The sequence below is a fragment of the Enhydra lutris genome, unplaced genomic scaffold, assembly GCF_002288905.1.
Source record: "Enhydra lutris kenyoni isolate GAN:26980312 unplaced genomic scaffold, ASM228890v2 scaffoldscaffold2, whole genome shotgun sequence".
Classification (NCBI taxonomy): Eukaryota; Metazoa; Chordata; class Mammalia; order Carnivora; family Mustelidae; genus Enhydra; species Enhydra lutris.
In genome coordinates, this window is record NW_019154086.1 from 66,128,140 (window position 1) to 66,147,350 (window position 19,211).

A 19,211-nucleotide genomic window follows, 5' to 3' on the forward strand; every position below is an offset into this window, starting at 1 on the left:
TTCTTAATTTTTTAAATAAAACTTCAGGAAAGATTTTTAAATAGCAATGCCTTTAAAATAAACTCTGAATTTACACACCTGAGAAAACATTTATAAAGGAATTTGGTAGGGAGAAACAATTCTGAAGGAAAGATGAGTTCACCTTGAGACATCTTGAGTTTAAGAAGAAAACCAGGTAGGAATGCACAATAGACCCACTTACTCCACAGATATCCCTCCACTATGGGCCCAACACTGTACTCAGTCCTGGGGATACAGTGATCAAAACAAACAACAACAGCAATAACAAAATCAGAAAAGGTTACTGTCCTCATCAGTTTTCACAGTGAGGGGGAGAATAGTTGGACACAAGTAAACTAAAAAATAACAAGCTTATATTTATATATTCTTAAAATATAAAATGAAAAAAACACACAAGTGCTCCTTTAGTGAGGAGGTCAAGGAGGAAGGAAATATGTGTTTATATGTAATTTTTTAATTAGATTTTTTTGAACTATGGAATTCAAAGACTTTTTTAAAGTTTCACCATTTGAAAACTTAATATATATTTTAAACTAGTTGAATTTTCAAAAACTTGCTATTTAGCAATGTTTTATTCTTTGGCAAACACAAATTGGTACATATGGTTCTGTTCAACACAAAGGAATTATAGCATTAATGAGCTTTGGGACCATACTAGTTTTACACGAGAAGCTTATAATTACATGGTGTGCAATTTTTCTTCAAGGCACTTGCCACAGTTTTAATTATATATTTATTTGTATGTATTTCTTAGCTTCTCCGGAACTGAGTGTCCTCTTCTATAAAAGGAGCTTGTGGAACTAAATCTGATTTCCCTTGTAGTTCCAAAAGACTGTATTCTGATGAGAATATGTGCAGAGGACATAATATCAGGATAGCAATTTCTCTCATAAGAAGAGCATGCATCCTTTCTTACCTGGTGGCAATCTGAAATATAATTGTGAGAACCAGACCAGTAATGGACAGGGCACATCCAACGCTGGATAGTATGTTTAGTGATTCAGGATATTTATAGTTCTTTTTGAAACTCTGGAAAATAAGTTAAGACTTATATTTGTAAATAACCATTCCTGAAATGTCTATGAAAGTCATCATAAAAAGTTACATTGGTCAAAATACCAGATAGTTGCCAGATACATCTTTTTTTTTTTTAAAGATTTTATTTATTTATTTATTTGACAAAGAGAGATCACAAGTAGGCAGAGAGGCAGGCAGAGAGAGAGGGGAAGCAGGCTCCCTGCTGAGCAGAGAGCCCGATGCGGGGCTCGATCCCAGGACCCTGAGATCATGACCCGAGCCGAAGGCAGAGGCTTAACCCACTAAGCCACCCAGGCACCCCCAGATACATCTTTTTATAAAACTTGAGAAGTTTTAAAAGAAAATAAATGAACCCCTTATCTCTAAGCAGTCTATATGAAGCAGTGTTGAGAACAGTTATCTGTCAGTTAGGGAAAACATATATACTTCTCCTCAATGTCTAAAATCAAAGTTGTTTGGATTAGATTTAAGTTGGCTGAAGTTATTTCATTTATCCCTTACATTATTTTTATGTGTAATTATAATCTAAGAGGAAATCTGCATATGTAAGCTAATGCACTAAAAATAAAGTTGCAGAAATATTTTTTAGACATGGAAAGATGTTTATATGATCCTGTAATATTTTTTTAAAAGGAGATCTCATTTTTGTCTAATGTATCTATGCCAAGTATATATTCATAGATAAGTATACTGCATGTGAGTATGTACTCTTAGAAATCTGGTGAGGTAATAATCGTGGCCATTGAGTAGGATATATATTATTTCTTGCCTGTCTTTAACAATTTAAAAAATTAGAAAGTAATATTTATATAACATGAAAGTAATATAGAAGCATTAAAAAAAGCCCATAGTTTTCTCTTACCCCCATATCATACCACCCTATCTCTTAAAATCCTATCTCTTCTCCAGAGGTGATCTTTTTTATAATATATCTACAAATATTACCTATGTCTCTTGTACAAATATATAGCAGTTTGTTAACATATTTTAATTTGAATTGCCATGTTAATTCAAGATGTTATAAATGTTTTTCCATATTAGTATGTTTCTGTTTAATAGATAAACTTTCATACCTTATGCAATAAGTATGTACTGCTTTTATAGGAAGAAAACAAAAATAAAACAAATTTCATTTTAAAAACAAAGATTTCACATTACTTCCTGTGTACACTATATTGAGTAAATACCAAAAAATCATAGAATATATATAGATCATCAGACCTTAGAAATCATCTATTTGTTTAGAGCCTATCTGCTCCTACTTTATATACAATCCTAATCAGCCTTTTAAAAAATTTGGCAACCCAAAACTAATTACAAATGTAGGCACTGAGGCAGACTCAGATATTAATGAGAAGAAACAGCTGAAAGTTTGACCTCAGGAAGGAAGAAAAATAACTATGACAATGTAGTCTGTATCATTTAATATATATAGCAACCCAAGCTTTACACAGCTAGTGGATGATGCTAAAGATCTTTAAGATATCAAAAAAATTAAAATTTTATCTTTATTATTTTCTTATTAAGAAAGCAGATCTCTGGCGGCACCTGGGTAGTTCAGCCTGTGAAGCATCTGCCTTTGGCTCAGGTCATGATCCCAGGATCCTGGGATCAAGCCCCATATTGGGCTCTGCATTCAGTGGGAGTCTGTTTCTCCCTCTGCCCTGCCCACTCCTCATGCTTGCTCTCTACCTCTCAAATAAAGAAATAAAATCTTAAAAAAAAAAAAGCAGATCTCTCTGTAATATGTTAGAAAATAATCAGAATCAATTAAGAAAGGCTTTGATCATTAAAATAAGAAAAGTATAACCTCACACTTGTCAGAATGGCTAAAATTAACAACACAGGAAATAAGAGTTGTTGGCAAAGATGTGGAGAAAGGAGAACTCTCTTACAGTGCTGGTGGGAATGCAAACTGGTGCAAACACTCTGGAAAACAGTATGGAGTTTCCTTGAAAAGTTAAAAATACAACTACCCTACCATCCAACAATTGCACTACTAGGTATTTACTCCAAAGGATACAAATATAGTGATTCAAAGGGGCACACACACTGATGTTTATAGCAACATTATCAACAATAGCCAAATTATTGTAAGAGCCCAAATGTTCATCCACTGATGAATGGATAAAGAATTAAATGGTGTATATACATAATGGAATATTACTCAGCCATCAAAAGGAATAAAATTTTGCCACATGCAACAATGTGGATAGAGCTAGAGTGTATTATACTAAGCTAAATAAGTCAGAGAAAGACATACCATAGGATTTCACTCATATGTGGATTTGAGAAACAAAACAGTTGAAAATAGGGGAAGGAAAAAAATGAGAGGGAGGCAAACTATAAGAGACTCTTAACTATAGAGAACAAACTGAGGCTTGATGGAGGGGTGAAGGATGGGCTAGATGGTTGATGGGTATTAAGGACAACACTTGTGATGAGCATGGGTATTATATGTAAGTGATGAGTCATTAAATTCTACTCCTGAAACCAATATTATTCTATGTGTTAACTAACTAGAATATAAACAAAAACTTGAAACAACAACAACAAAAATTTGTACTGGAAGTTAAATCCAGTGCATTAAAAGTAAGAAAAGGAAATAAATGATAGGAAGGAAGGAAAAAAGGAAGGAAGGAAGGAAAAAAAATTTATAAACCATGGTTCTATATTGGCGCACCTGGTGGCTCAGTTGGTTAAGCATCCAACATTTGATTTTGGCTCAGATCATGATCTCAGGGTTGTGAGTTCAGGCCCTGTGTTGGGCTCCACACTGGGCATGGAGCCTGTTCCTGCTTAAGATTCTGTCTCTCTCCCTCTTCCTCTGCCTGCCCTATCCCCTCTCAAAAACAAAACAAAACAAAACAAAACAAAAACCCCACAAGTTTCTATAATTTGTTATTATATGTTGTATCAGTATGTTCTGATCTCAATTGGCTTCCCAAAGATGGCTACCTCACAGCTCCTAGGGAATGAAAACACCTGCTTTTCTCAGGAAGATTCACAATATTAATAAGTGTAAGATACTACATCCCTCCCCATTCTACTGCATATAAAATCATTCCATCAAGTATAAAAACTAACACTTTTGGATTTATAAGAATAATAGATTTCTGGAAACAGAACAAACAGGTCCTTCTCTTCAAAGAGCCGGCCCAAAAACTTTCAGAGGTGCACTTATAGCTACACACCAGAACTAAGTGTTATCAGTTATTTGTACAGAGTAGCTTTGTAGTCAAAAGGTATAAGGAGGAACGCCTGGGTGGCTTATTTGATTTTGGCTCAGGTCATGATATCGGGGTCATGAGATCCATGCTGAACATGGAACCTGCTTAAGATTCCCTCTCTCTCCCTCTCCCTTTGCCCTTCCCCCTCTAAAAAAAGATGTAAGGAATACATTGATAGATGAATGCCTAAGGAAGATGTGGTAGATACAAGTGATGGAATGTTATGCAGCCATCAAAAGGATGAGTTTGGGCCATTTGCAACAACATGATGGACCTAGAAGATTATATGTGAAGGGAAATAAGTTGGACTGAGAAAGACAAATATCATATGATTTGACTCGTATCTGAAAGCTAAAAAAAAAAAAAAAATGAATGAACAAAAAGCATAATCAGATCTGAAAATACAGAGCACAAACTGATGGCTGCCAGAGGGAATGTGTGAAGGGGAGTGGGAAATACAAGCTTCTGGGAATAAATAAGCCACAGGAATAAAAGGCACACCATAAGGAATATAGTCAATGATACTGTAATAGCATTGCATGGTGACAGATGGTAGCTACACTTGTGGTGAGCATAGCCTAATGTAGAAACTTGAGAAATCACTATGTTGTACACCTGAAACTAATGCAACATTGTGTGTCAACTATACTCAAATTTAAAAAAATTTAAGATATAAGGAATACATAAAGGAACTATGGGACAAATTGGATGAATTCAAGAGCTATTCCTCTTTTATCTTCCAGCATAAACTTAGCAACATAGATTATTCCAATGGAAAAAGCTTTGGGTAACAGGTTTCAACTGCCCATCCATAATTGAGTATGTACTGAACCCGTACCCAACACATAGCCATACAGTCTTACCTCTGGATATAACAACTTCAAGCTTCACAACATGTGAGTTAGTTGAATGGAGTCTATCAGCTCTTCTTTGCACATGGGCTCCCTTCTCATTATTAAATACACGGTACTGACCTCATCCACCCTGAGACCATACTGCAGGAAGCTCTATTTCCTTGCTGTTACCAGCACTTCCTTTTTTAGTCTTATCCCTCCATTCCCTGCTTATTCATTTAATCTAGATTGAATATCTATGCAAACTAAGCCCCAAAATCATCTCCAATTAGCACATGCCAGAATTATGTATAAGGGAAATTTGTGTCTGGAAAGAGACTACTGTGTACATCCTTACCATTAACACAGCAAAATTAGTAGTATGGTTGCAGTGACAGTACAAGAAGTCATCAGCGTTCCCATTTTTGTAACACCCACGTGTGTCCCAATCCTTTGTTGAAAGATTCCAATAGACACAAGCATAGGAATGGAGCTGGAATTCTTTTTGGTTATACTGTAAATTGAAAAGACAATTGCAACTGATCTCTTTAAAATGCTGAATCAAGTTAAAAAATAGGATAATCTAAGATAATATAAGTGTATGAGAAATCAATTAGGTAGGTACTAAGTACAACATCTTCATTAGAGATTGGGGGGGAGGGAAGGATGTAAAATTCAAATTAGCTGATTTTGCATTTAGCTAGCCTGACCAAAAAACATGGATATTTAATGGTTTCACTTATTTGTGGAGCATAACAAATAGCATGGAGGACAAGGGGAGTTAGAGAGGAGAAGGGAGTTGAGGGAAATTGGAAGGGGAGGTGAACCATGAGAGACTATGGACTCTGAAAAACAATCTGAGGGGTTTGACGGGGCGGGGGGTGGGAGGTTGGGGGAACCAGGTGGTGGGTATTGGAGAGGACATGGATTGCATGCAGCACTGGGTGTGGTGCAAAAACAATGAATACTGTTACGCTGAAAATAAATTTTAAAAATTTAAAAAAAAAACATGGATATTTAAATGAATATCTTCAAAGAATTCTTAAAAAAATTTTTCTGTTAAATCAATATGTTATATGCCTAAAACAAATATTACACTGTTTGTTAACAAACTGGAATTTAAATAAAAATTTACATAAATATAAAGAGTTCTCCTGTGGATTTCTTTTGCCCAACCAACCCCCCTTTTGTAATCAAAAGTGGCCTGAATTATTTTGTTGTTGTTGTTAGTGGAAAAACTCACCTTTGGATTAAAGACAATGTCAACGGAAGCTCCCTGACTGTTATTTTCATTAGTACTGCCTGAGATAATTTTTTGACTAAAATCTGATTTAGTATTAAAAGTTTTTGATTGGAAAAGCTTGTTGTTTTGATACACTACAAAGCCACATGCCGTTGTGTTACCTGTGAGACCAAAACAAACAAATAAACAAAAAATCAACAAATGAAACAAATGAACCCTAGGGCAACAAAAAACAAAGTCCCATGTCATTATTCAACCGCATGACTGCTTACTGTTTGAGTAAAGTACAGTAAAAATGGTTTGCTAGCCTAATATTTACTTAATTAACATGTATAACCTGTGCCTGGCCATTCTACTCACATTAATTTTTTCCAGAGGTTCAGACTCCTTACCTTCTAAATGGCTACAAAAATTTCTGCCTAATTCATCTCAAGGAAGAATTATAAGGATTTCATGTATAAAATAAACATCTTGCTTTCTTTTCTTTTTTCTTTTCTTTTCTTGTTTTTTTGAACATCTTGCTTTCTATGCAGTGAAACAGTGAATATGACATTCAGGTAGCCCAAGGCCGTGTGGTTTTCCACCCACCACTACCCAACTGTCCACCAATAAGACATCAGACAAGAAAGAGCAAAAAGTAAATAGTGAATACCGGGTTGGCAGTGCCTAGGAAAGTGTTATGAGACCTGTTTCCTATTACAAGGTACTGAGCAGGGGCGCCTGGGTGGCTCAGTGGGTTAAAGCCTCTGCCTTCGGCTCAGGTCATGATCCTGGAGTCCTGGGATCGAGCCCCGCATCGGGCTCTCTGCTCAGCAGGGAGCCTGCTTCCTCCTTCTCTCTCTCTGCCTGCCTCTCTGCCTAATTGTGATCTCTGTCTGTCAAATAAATAAAATCTTAAAAAAAAAAAAAAAAAAAAAAAAAACAAGGTACTGAGCAGAAGCCAGTCTATTCGGTCACAGAGCCAGGAGTTCACATAGTGCATATCAGGGACTGTTTCAAGGGAGATACTTTCCATTATCTCCTGAACCACTGGTCTTTGCTACTTCATGATGATCATGGATTTTTCCCAAGGCTGGGAGACTATTGTGACATATTTCTTCAGGACCCTGGGAAAAAGTGGTCGGCTGTTCCTCGGATATCCTAGAAAAACATGGCCACAGCAGAGGGTTTTACATGGAGGCAGCCATGGTGGTTGTCAAACAGAAGACCTAAGGAATGCCCCTAACGCTTTACCCAACTGCTGGTCATATTTAAGACAAAAGCAACTATAACAATTACAGGTTTGAACTCAATTAATTTTTTAAACTCTGCGTTTACAAGTGATATCAAGAAAACTGAAACAGTGGCAAGATAGGCAGACAATGCTTTGACAGTTCCGACCATCCTCCCAGACAGCCACATTCTAGCCTCTGCCTGGAAATAAAGACATTGGTTTACGGAGCGTTCTCATGGCACATTGGACTTGCCAAATTATTCCTTCTGGACACTAGATGACAAAGTTAGCCTGAAATTTGCAGCAAAGCTTCTTTTCATTATTATTGTGGGTGGAGTTTTTTTTTGTGTGTTTGTTTGTTTGTTTTTTGCTGTCGTTTTTTAAATAAAAGAAGGACATGCTTGATGTAAAAGTCGAGTCCTGGGTGGCTCAGCTGATTAAGTACCGGACTCTTGACTTTGGCTCAGGTCAATCTCAGAGTCATGAGACAGAGCCCCATGTCAGGCTCCATGTTCAGCAGAGAGTCTGCTTGAGTGTCTCTCTCTCCCTGTCCCTCTGCCCCTCCCTTGCTCATGCATGTGCACACATACACACATACGCGTGTGTTCTCTCTCTCAAATAAATAAATAAATCTTTAAAAAAAATAAACAAACAAATAAATAAATAAAAGTCAAATCCGTAGAAATATAGAGGTTAAAAAATGAAAGTACCTTCTTACCCCTCTCCTCATTCCTACAATATTTTGGTCATTTATTAAAAAATAATCACTTTCATCTAGAGATAAAGATTCATCAGAAAAAAATTCTATTTACCATTTTAATTTTTGTTAAATCTTCAAATTTCTAGATATACCTTCTTGACATTGATTTATATTCTTTCACTCTCTCCCTTTTTGTAATCAAATTTATTAGAATCTTGACTATTTTATTAGTCTTTTCATGGAAATGATGGGGGTTTTTTGTTGATCAAGCCTAGCATTTGTTAATTTCTATTTTTATTAAGTTTCTCCATCACATTTATTATTTCTTTTTAGCTTCTTTACATTCACTTTATTTTTATTATTCTTTAGTTGAATGCTCAGTTCATTTTTTAACAATTTCATTTATTTTGTAATAAATTTATTAAAGCACATATATTTTTTTAAAAAATTTAAATAATCTACTTTAAATAATTTACTTTAAAAACTAAAAACATGCAGAAGAAAATATATGAGACTATCATTATGACTTTAACATAGGGAAGAATTTGAAGAATTCTTTGTCCACATCCCATAGGTGTTGATATGTGGTATTCTCATTGCCATTAATTTCCAAGTACTTTGTAATGTACACTTTAGTTTCCTTTCTAACAACATTTATTCTTAATTTCTAACTGGGACAAAACTTTGGCTATTCTTTTGTGATACTTTCTAGTTTTATTGCATTGTGGTCAGGAACTATGTCTTACGTAACTTTTATTTTACAAAATGCATAAGCTTTTGTACATGGTCAGTAGCAAATGACCATGTAGTGACTAATGAATAGATGGTCAATTTTTGAAGGACCTGATGGCTATGTGAAAGAATTTTTATTATCTCTTTTTGGCCTACAAACAAAATTAGACACACACTTAAGTGTATATAAAGGTCAAGTCCATTAATTTTTTTTGTCTCCTTGCTCTTTAATTTCTGGGATAGTTGCACTAAAATCTTTACTTAGAAGAATGGTTTGTCAGTGTGCCCCTATATTTCCAACAACTTTTGTTTATATATGTCAAATGATGTCTTTCTAGGAGAAAAAAGAATTAAAATACAGATAATTTGGAGCTTTAATTTCTAAAAATCGTATAAAATATGTCCCTTTCAGAGGTGTCTGAGTGGCTCAGTGGGTTAAGCATCTACGTTTGGCTCAGGTCATTATACCAGTGTCCTGAGATCAAGTTCTACATCAGGCTCCCTGCTCAGTGGGGAGCCTGCCTCTCCCTCGCCCACTTCCCCTGCTTGTGTCTCTCTCTGTCAAATAAATAAATTTTTTTAAAAAGTCCCTTTTAGTCTAATCTGAGTCTCTATCTCTTAACAGTGTGTTTTAGCCCATTTGAAAAGATTGATAACTTATAAGGAATAAGAAGTTAGATCCCTATCTTTCACTAAACATATAAACTCTAGGTTCACTGAAGACCTAAATGCATACACAAACACTAAAAACATGCAGAAGAAAATATGGGAGACTATCGTTGTGACTTAAACATAGGGAAGGATTTCTCTTATAAAGTACCAATTATAGGGGTGCCTGGGTGACTCGGTGGGTTAAGCCTCTGCCTTCCGCTCAGGTCATGATCTCAGGGTTCTGGGACTGAGCCCCACATCGGGCTCTCTTCTCAGCAGGGAGCCTGCTTCCTCCTCTCTCTCTGCCAGCCTCTCTACCTACTTGTGATCTCTCTCTCTCTGTCAAATAAATAAATAAAATCTTTTTTTAAAAATTACCGATTATAGAGGAAAATACTGATACAGTGGACTACCCTATAAATTAAAACTTGGGTGCGACAAAAGATGTAAAAAGCCAAGCAAAAGAAAGCTACAGACTGGAGGAAAGATATTTGCAACTTTATAACCAATAAAGAATTAGTATCCAGAATACAAGAACTTCTAATGACCAATAAGAGAAAGACAAACAATTCAATAGAGAAATGATCATAATGTTCAAATAGGCAAGTCGCAGAGTAGAAAATCAGAATGTCTAATAAATACATGAAAAGGTGTACAAATAAAGGAAGAAAAAAGTCTAACGTATCATTGAATTTCCAAGCTGCCAAAGGAATATAACAATATTTGTAACATATTTATCAGATAGACAAAGTAACAAACAAACAAGGAACAATACTTGTAACATGTTTATCAGATAGACAAAAGTTAATAAGCTTATAACGTATGAATAAATCTCCCAAAAGTGATGTGTAGTTTAAAAAAAACAAGTTCCATGCACCATGATACCACTTAGGTAAATATATAAAACCCACAAAATAGAATATTTTATGTATGGATATAAAAACATGTAGCAAAAGTCTAAAGGCAATCATAAAAATGAAACATACCAACTTAAGAAAGATATAAGTTCTGAGAGGGAGGGATGGGAAAAAATTAGGACATGGACCTGTAATATCCTCTTTTTTTTTTTAAGAGGTCTGAAGCAAATAGCAAAATTTGACTTCTGTTTACCTTGCTCTACCTGTGGGCACACAGGTGCTACATACATCTATACTTTTCTATATGCATGAAATATTTAAAAAAAAAAAACAACAAACTTAGATTTGGTCTCTACCTTCACAAAGCATGTAGCCAAAGCAAATGGGAGCAAAATTTCACAGCACGCCAGATCCATGAATAATACCCCTTCTTCTTTATCGGAGCTATTATGAATTCTAAAATATGCACTTTCTAATTGGAGCGCTTTTTAAGTTTTATTCTTTTTAGAGGAGGGGGGGCAAAGGGAGAGGGAGAGAGAGAATCTCAAGCAGACTCCTTACTGAGCACAGAGCCAGACGCAGGGCTTGATTTCACAACACTGAGATCATGACCTGAGCTGAAATCAAGAGTCAGATGCTTAACCAACTGGCCACCCAGCGCCATACATTGGATTTTTTTTGTATTTGGGAGAGAATAAAAGTAAATGTGTGCACTTGCTTGCTTTATTATTATTGTCAAAATAATCATTATTTTAGACTTCAAAAATTACAAACATTTCAAGTTAGACACAACATTTTCTGAAGGGCTATATGCAAGATACAGGGAGCCCACGGTGAGCACCATATTAGTGGAGATAACTAATATCTGTTGCTACAAGATGATGACTGTGCCAATCATATAAAATATCCCAAGGCAGGTCCAGAGGATGAATCTGAGCCTGCAAGTGCCATGCCAAGAGTAAATATGAGCAAAGTTTATGACTGAAATTTTTAAATGTATTTTTAAGTGTAAAATTGGCTTGTATTAGCTAGATTTTTCTTAGAAAACAGACTTGTGTCCATGACCAGAGCATTTCAATTCTGCTCCAAAGGTTTTTGAAAGGGGAGGGGGGGAGAAGAAGAAATTCATCTCTATCATCTAGAATAATAGAGTTGAGATTACCATAATTTTAAGATTTTATTTATTTCAGAGAGAGAGCATGCAGTGGGCATGAGTGGGGGAAGGGGCAGAGGAAGAAGCAGGCTCCCTGCTGAGTGGGGAGATGCACATGGGGAGCTCAATCCCAGCCGAGGTCATGGCATGAGCCGGAAGTTAGATGCTTACCGATTCAGCCACCCAGGTGCCCCCAATTTGAGTGTACTTTTTAATGTAACAAAGTCTGAGACCTACTTGTTGAGGTATTGAGCAGGATTTGAAGTTCAGTCTGCCCATTTGGATTAAGGGCTTCCACATCTCTCTCCACAACTGTGGAACCAGGAATGAGAGAATCACTAGATCCTGTCAGAGGAAAAAAGTAGAGTTTTAAAAGTCTACATTTTCTTAGAGCATTATTCATGGTTGATAGCAGAATGCTGTCTGCTACGATAAGTACATGAGACAAACAACTCACCTTTCTTCACAGAGAAGCGAACACTTGTGGAATGCCCAGTGCTTTCTGAAGACAAATCTACAGACTGTACTGCCACATTGGGCTCCACCACTGTCTTGTTACCCAAAGACGTGGAATAAATTTCCATTTGCTTAACAAGCCTGTATAGGATAAAATATAACAATATAAACGTTCTAGAGATTTGTCATAAAAAGGTTTGTGTTCTCTCCCTCATTCCAGTAGAAAGGCATAACCACAGAACTCACATGATCACAACATTGATACGATCCACTTAAAATAATTTATGTTCTTCACCAGAGTCTTGCTTTGTTGTATATATGTTTTTTTCTAAAGTTCTGATGGACTGAAGGATACTGTATATATAGATGCCAGAAAGCTGGAACTCAAGAATGACAAATTTCCCCACAGAAATAGTCTCTATTGTGCTTCTCTTTCACATAAAGGATGATGTTGCTATCCGTCATTGGCCAGATATGTGCTTCTTGTTTCTCCAAGGATGAGAACCAATTTCCCCTTATTCAACTCTCTCCTCTCACCCAAACCCCTTGGGATCTAAACCATTTCCTGTCAGTTGTTTGTTCAAGAGGCAACAATTCATTTGGAACCATGCAAGAATAGAGCTCTGAGCTCACTGCCTCGGTTATTATCTCTACATTGCAGGTTTCCACAATGTTCTTTTCTACTTTGGATAACTTTGAAGGCAGATTAGTTGGAAAGTGGGATGGAGTGGGAGAGCCTGTCAGTTTGGTGTTCTACAAAGAAAAGTCATAAGACCTTTTCTTTTCCTTGTTTCCTACAAGAAGTATTTGCATTATTTCTGCACCTGATCAAACAAAATCTCTATAGCTAAGATAACTGATTCAATCAAGTTTTCCCAGAAGTGAGGAGATTTCATTAAAATGTAGTTGTTCCATATTCTAAATCTTTATTTTGGCCACTAAAGTATTTTTCACTTTTCCCAACTGACATAATAAAGAGACAAATTTTAAAATAATTGAAGATTGCTTTTATAAAGAGAATATGATAATCATTTATATGGAAACCATTTGAGTTGGCTTGTCTGTTTTGAATGTTTTCCTTTCATAACACCATTTTCTGAATTTTTAGCAATTCACACTATATATTTCCCACTTAATAAATAACAATCATATTCCAGAGCTGCTTTCGACAGAAAGAATACCTAACAGAATTCTAATCTTCTAAGAACATATTTCATATGTTTGTCAACAAAACAATATCTGCTGAGCACCAACTAAGAGGTCATACTCTATGAAACACTGGAGATACCAAAAGGCACTCCCTCAGGCATTGGAAGGCTAAAGGGAAGGACATACTAGATATTTGGGAGTGACTGCAGGGTTCACAACCACTTTTATAGGGCTGCTCTAGCCACAGCCACTTTCAAGGCCATTTTTTCCTTCCATATGATTCTTCCCTGCCCTTGCCATAACTGATTCAATTAGAGATGAGTGCCTGCTTCAGAGTACCCAGTGCAGAGGTTGGCCATTGACCAGCATAAATTCTTGGAAGAAGCAATCAGATTCTTTTCATTCAGGAATTTTCAAGTTAGTGCCATAGTTATATCAGGAAAGTCATGATATAGAGGGGACCAGAGAGGTCATTCTGTCATTTTAAGAACAAATACAAGTTTAAAATAAAATGCTTAATTTTTCCTGTTGAGAATAAAAGATGGGATGCCTGGGTGGCTCAGTAGGTTAAGTGTCTGCCTTCTGCTCAGGTCATGATCCCAGGGTTCTGGGTTTGGGTCCCTCATTGGGCTCTCTGCTCAGTGGGGAGTCTGCTTCTCCCTCTCCCTCTGCCTGCCGCTCCCCTTGCTTGTATGCTCTCTCTCTTTCTCTCTCTCTCTCTCTGTCAAATAAATAAGTTTTTTAAAAAGAAAAAAATATGTAAGTAAATTCTTTTGAATTTTTTCATGGTGCTTATCACCTTCTAACTTCTTACGTAATTTACTTATTATGTTTATTGTCTCTTATCCTTTCTCTGGAGTGTAAGTACAATTGAAGACAAGGATTTTTGTATGTCTTTAATCAACAGAATGTATTCCCAGCACATAAAATAGTGCCTGGCACATTAAGGGCTCAGTAAATACATCATTGAATAAACTTGCTTTCCTACCTTAAAAAAAATTGTCCACTTTATGATCTAGGAATGTCTCTCTCAAGGACATGGAAGCCATCCCTTTAAAATGTGAACATCAAGGGAGTTAGTTTCTCTATTTCCCAGTTCCTGTGGGGCTAGGAGCCTGATTTTAGTGGGTGGGTACCCTGGTCCAAGTTGCAAGGCTACCTCTTGTCATAAAGATATGAGAAGTTTGTTCTTCCTCTGGATAAAGTCAGTTAGCTAACACAGATGGCCACCTCAAGTACTGGGTTAATTTAAGATGAACTATGTGTGACAGTGTTGTCAAGTTCTCTTAACTGAGGACTAGTTATTGATTACCTGAAAACATATATGTAATAGATTATATCTGCTTGGCTGTATAAAGAGGTGAGATTTCTCTCTGCAATCTCTTAGTGTTTGCCTGTGATACACATCACATTCTGGTTTAGTGCTTATGCAATAAAAAGTGTTTTCTTTTTCCACTATCTTTGTGGAGAGCATTTCTGGACTGAGAAAAGATTTTCTTTTTAATTATAGCTCCCCAATGTCATAAACAGGGTTAATTTATGAGAGAACAAAATAGAAGTAAAGATGAAACATACATGTTTATTGAGTCATATTAATTATAAAGACCAACTGCTAACATTTCTTTTCAAGACTAACTATATGAAAGTCAGGTATTCTGCTAGTGATTTACATATATTAACTCAGTTGAGCCTCACAAGAATCCTACTGAAGTGAGTCTCAAAGTTACTCCTTTATTATACTGAAGAATCTGAGGCTCTTCCAAGAGAAATGAATTTAGCCAAAATCATGTACCTACTAAATAGCAATGCTAAGATCTGAACCCAAGACTGTCTGACTCCAAAGGCTGTGGCCACAACCACTATATTATCCTGGATGGAAGGCCCACAAACTCCTCTCTAGGGACCTTCAAAGCTGCCTTGGATGTCCTTCCATCTCCCTACTCCAGAATCCATAAAAGCCTGCCATGTTATGATACTGTTTTTAGGTTCCCATGAGATTCCATAAGGCTCTTTGCAATCTATCTCTTGTCAAGATAATTTAACCAGGCATCTTTTAACCAAAGAAGGCTGGCTGGAACAAAAATACAAATAGAAATATGAAACATAAATATACAAGATGGTCAGTGTTAGGGGAAGCAGTTTTGCATTCCCAAGGATAGGTAAAGATGGACAATTACGAGCCCTGAATTTGACAGCAAAGTTACAGGGTGATAGCTCAGTCTTCACAACAAGTAGTCAAAATGGTGAAAGGAAGTCTTAGATTCACTGACTGTAGTAGGATGCCCTTAACAGCAGAGACCTTGCCCAGGGCTCCTCCCAGCTCAGACCAAGAGAATGGATGAATGGATGCCAGAGAATTTCACTATGACTTGAGCCAGCTGGAGCTGGGCAGGTTTTTTCCTCCCTATCACCATCCTGTTTTACTCTCACACTGTCCACTTCTCCCCATGAGTGGAGAAGGGGAGTCCAGTAGCTTAAGAATGCAAAGAGGAAATTGTGAAGGAAAGAAGGGAGAAGCCAAAGTGAGATAGACAACAAAGGCCCAGGGTCTGTCAGGAGACAGCCTGCAGGTAGGCCCAGGTTCAGGAGACAGAGTTGGGGAAGGAAGATTTCCCCAGGGCAGCAATTAATTTTCTTCTCCAGGGAGACAAGAGTGATAGCATGACCTCTGCGGGCAGTTAGCATGACCTCTGTGGGCAGTTCCAGAGGCGTACTAAGAGCTTGGTGACCTGATCTGAGGGCTCAAGTATGAGGGGACAGCCTTATCTAAGTGAATAAGGCTCCAAGTCCAGGAGGGCTCTGCTTAAGATCACCTGGGAGAGTCAACTGCCAGGCCAGGATTAGAGAAGTAAGCAGACTAGAAATCCAGAGTGGGAGGAATTACTATGAGTGCAGTTGTAACATTTCATATTTCAGTGTGTCCCAAATTGAAAATTTTTATTAAATAAGATAAAATATAATATAATTTCTATTCACTCTCTAATCACCTCCTTTGAAGCCATTTGGATCAATCACACAGAATCAAGTTTTTCTCCATATCCCTTAAGCCAGTAAAATTTGTAATTGCTTATTATCAGGACAATATTTTCCTCTGTATCATGATGTGTGATTTTCTCAGCCAAATCTCCTACTTGCAAAACTGCAAACACAGAGCCTCCAGGTTGAAGGGAGCCCACTCCCACTCTCAAGCTCCATGTTCACTGAACAGAGACTCTGAATCCCACGGCCACCTCCCTCTCCAACTACAAGAAAAATGGGAGTCTCCACACTCCCAGTGAGAAGGGCCCAGACTCCTATTGAAATTTGAAGCCATAAAATACCAGTTAAACTATTGAAACAACAACCTCTACCGCCATCTCTCAGAATTATAATTTTTTGAATGTCCTTATCCATTTCATGCTTTTGTACTTTTTCAAAAACTTTGAGGGCTCAACACTATAAAAGTTAGAAAACTGAGAACTACTTCTAGGAATTTCTCCTAAAAAAAAAAAATAATGGGCCAGGCAAACAGAGATTATGTATAAGAATGTCCATTGCTCAAAATATGAAAAGTCTTGAAGCAATCTAAATGTCCTTCAACAGCAATTGCTTAGATAGAAGTTCACTCAGTATCTAAAATTTATGATGTATATCTATAGGTATTTATATTGAAAAGATGTTCATAAGTTATTACTAAGTGACAAAAACTAGCTATAAATCAGTAGAGTATGTAATGTGACACAAACACACACACAGAGAAAAAAATCTGGAAGAATATATATCAATAGGTTAATAAAGGTGGGACATAGAGAAGCTCTATTTTTCTTAAGGAATCTCAACACTGTTTTCCAAAGTGGCTGCACCAACTAGAAATTAAAAAGAGCGCTTCCCTATGATCCTGCAATTGCACTACTGGGTATTTACCCCAAAGATACAGATATAGTGAACAGAAGGGCCATCTGTACCCCAATGTTCATAGCAGCAATGGCCACAGTCGCTAAACTGTGGAAAGAACCAAGATGCCCTTCAGCAAATGAATGGATAAAGATACGGTCCATACATACAATGGAATATTATGCCTCCACCAGAAAGGATGAATACCCAACTTTTGTATCCAGACGGGACTGGAAGAGATTATGCTGAGTGAAATAAGACAAGCAGAGAGAGTCAATTATCATATGGTTTCATTTACTTGTGGAGCACAAGGAATAACACGGAGGACATGGGGAGAAGGAGAGGAGAAGTGAGTTGGGGGAAACTGGAGGGGGAGACGAACCATGAGAGACTGTGGACTCTGAGAAACAAACTGAGAGTTTTAGAGGGCAGGGGGGTGGGAGGTTGGATGAGCCTGGTGGTGGGTATTAAGGAGGGCACATATTGCATGGAGCACTGGGTGTGGTGCATAAACAATGAATTCTGGAACACTGAAAAGAAATTTAAAAAATAAATAAAATTTTTTTTAAAAGGTGGGACAATTTTTTAAAATTTTGCTCATCTATATATTTTCTAATTTTTCTATAATGAGCATACAGATTGACTTAATTTTTTTTTAAAAATCAAGAAAACTATATATAAAATAAAAACACAATGAGTCCTAATAAGGGACCTCTATAATAAGGTACGTATGTTTTATTATAAATATACAACCAAAAGTATGCAGAAACATAGGAATCAAAAAGAGAGAAAGCAGGTAGAGTTGGATTTTTTTTTTCTTCAATGTAGCCTTGGGAAAGCTAAAGAAAGCTTTTACCCAGATACACCAGGATCTTGGGGTTAGCTGAGTTGTGTGTAGGGAGCAGGCAACATGTCCTGCAAAGTTATTCTATTATTTTTAGCTCTGTACATTGAGCTCCTTTTGTGCATGCAGGCTGACCCCTGGCCATGCCAAATGAAGGCTAGGAAAGTAAGTTCTCATCTAAATCATCCCAGCTGGTCTCTATCTCCCAGATCATGGTCACCCCAGGAGCCAGGAGTTAACATATAACACTGTCTAGTAAATGAAAATCAGGCGGAAAGTCAAGGCTTCAGTCTGCCTTCCAGAGGACTCAGCCAGTTAGCACAGCCAGGAGAGAACTAAAGACACCATTCCTCATGTTTTAACCTAGGAAACTGGATAGCACTTTGAAAGGTTTTCCTTCCCAACAGGAATTGCGCTTACATTGCAAAGGTGTTGACATCATCAGTACCAGCTGCAGCAGCTTCCTGAAAAACACCTTCCCCGGCATCTAGAAGTTGACTCACTGTGGTTACCGCAATTTCTTTTGCCTGCCAAGAAGAAGGCAGCAAACGATCATCATAGAAGACATAGATCATATATTCTCCTCACCATTATTATCATGCACTACTACGGTATCAAGAGGCACCATTAGTATGGTCATCGAGAGGCAAGTATTTTTCAAACTTGAAGGTTTAGTTTCAGAAGGCAGAGAGAATAAAGATAAGGCATGGGGAAATTTTAAATTCAGTCGGTCAGGAAGCTTATGTTTCTGAATTTGGCCTCCCCGCAAGGTCTTTCACAGAACCTCGATCCCACCCCCAAGAACACAAAAACAGATGCTTAGATACAGAGAAGCAGAAACAAAATAAGCCTGCAGGGCTCTGACTGCAGAAACATTACAGCCCATAATACTTAGTGTAACTATTATACTCACTATTGAACTAAGTAAAGCGATTTCTCGTTTTGTCTTTCTTTCTGTGTCTGTTTTTTTTTTTTTCCTTCCCCTCCCTCTTTTTAAACACCTTGTGAGTTTTACCTCAAGTGTAGCGTTTCTCTCTGGGTTAAAGATCTCCCCGACCACTTTAGTGGCAGAAATGACGCCCTCAGGAGTTATTCGATTGACATCAGATGTTAAGATCCGCGCTTCATTAGAAATATTCAGAGACTGTGTTGAGATATTGCCTATCTGTTAAAAAAAAAAAAAACAAAAAAAACCTACGTTTATAGGACTATGTCTAA

General features: G+C 37.1%; 1 protein-coding gene across 2 annotated transcripts in view; it reads right to left on the minus strand.

The window, feature by feature from the left end:
- Positions 1–19,211, minus strand: part of LOC111152205 (adhesion G protein-coupled receptor G7) — a 67,779-nt gene that overhangs the window by 21,791 nt on the left and 26,777 nt on the right. For both annotated transcript variants that reach the window (XM_022510603.1, XM_022510600.1), the window contains exons 5-11: positions 19,009–19,158; positions 18,414–18,520; positions 12,129–12,268; positions 11,909–12,016; positions 6,366–6,526; positions 5,481–5,636; positions 938–1,050 (exon numbers count right to left, since the gene is read on the minus strand). In XM_022510603.1, the coding sequence (XP_022366311.1) occupies positions 938–1,050; positions 5,481–5,636; positions 6,366–6,526; positions 11,909–12,016; positions 12,129–12,268; positions 18,414–18,520; positions 19,009–19,158 (935 nt within the window). The remainder of the gene's footprint in view (positions 1–937; positions 1,051–5,480; positions 5,637–6,365; positions 6,527–11,908; positions 12,017–12,128; positions 12,269–18,413; positions 18,521–19,008; positions 19,159–19,211) is intronic.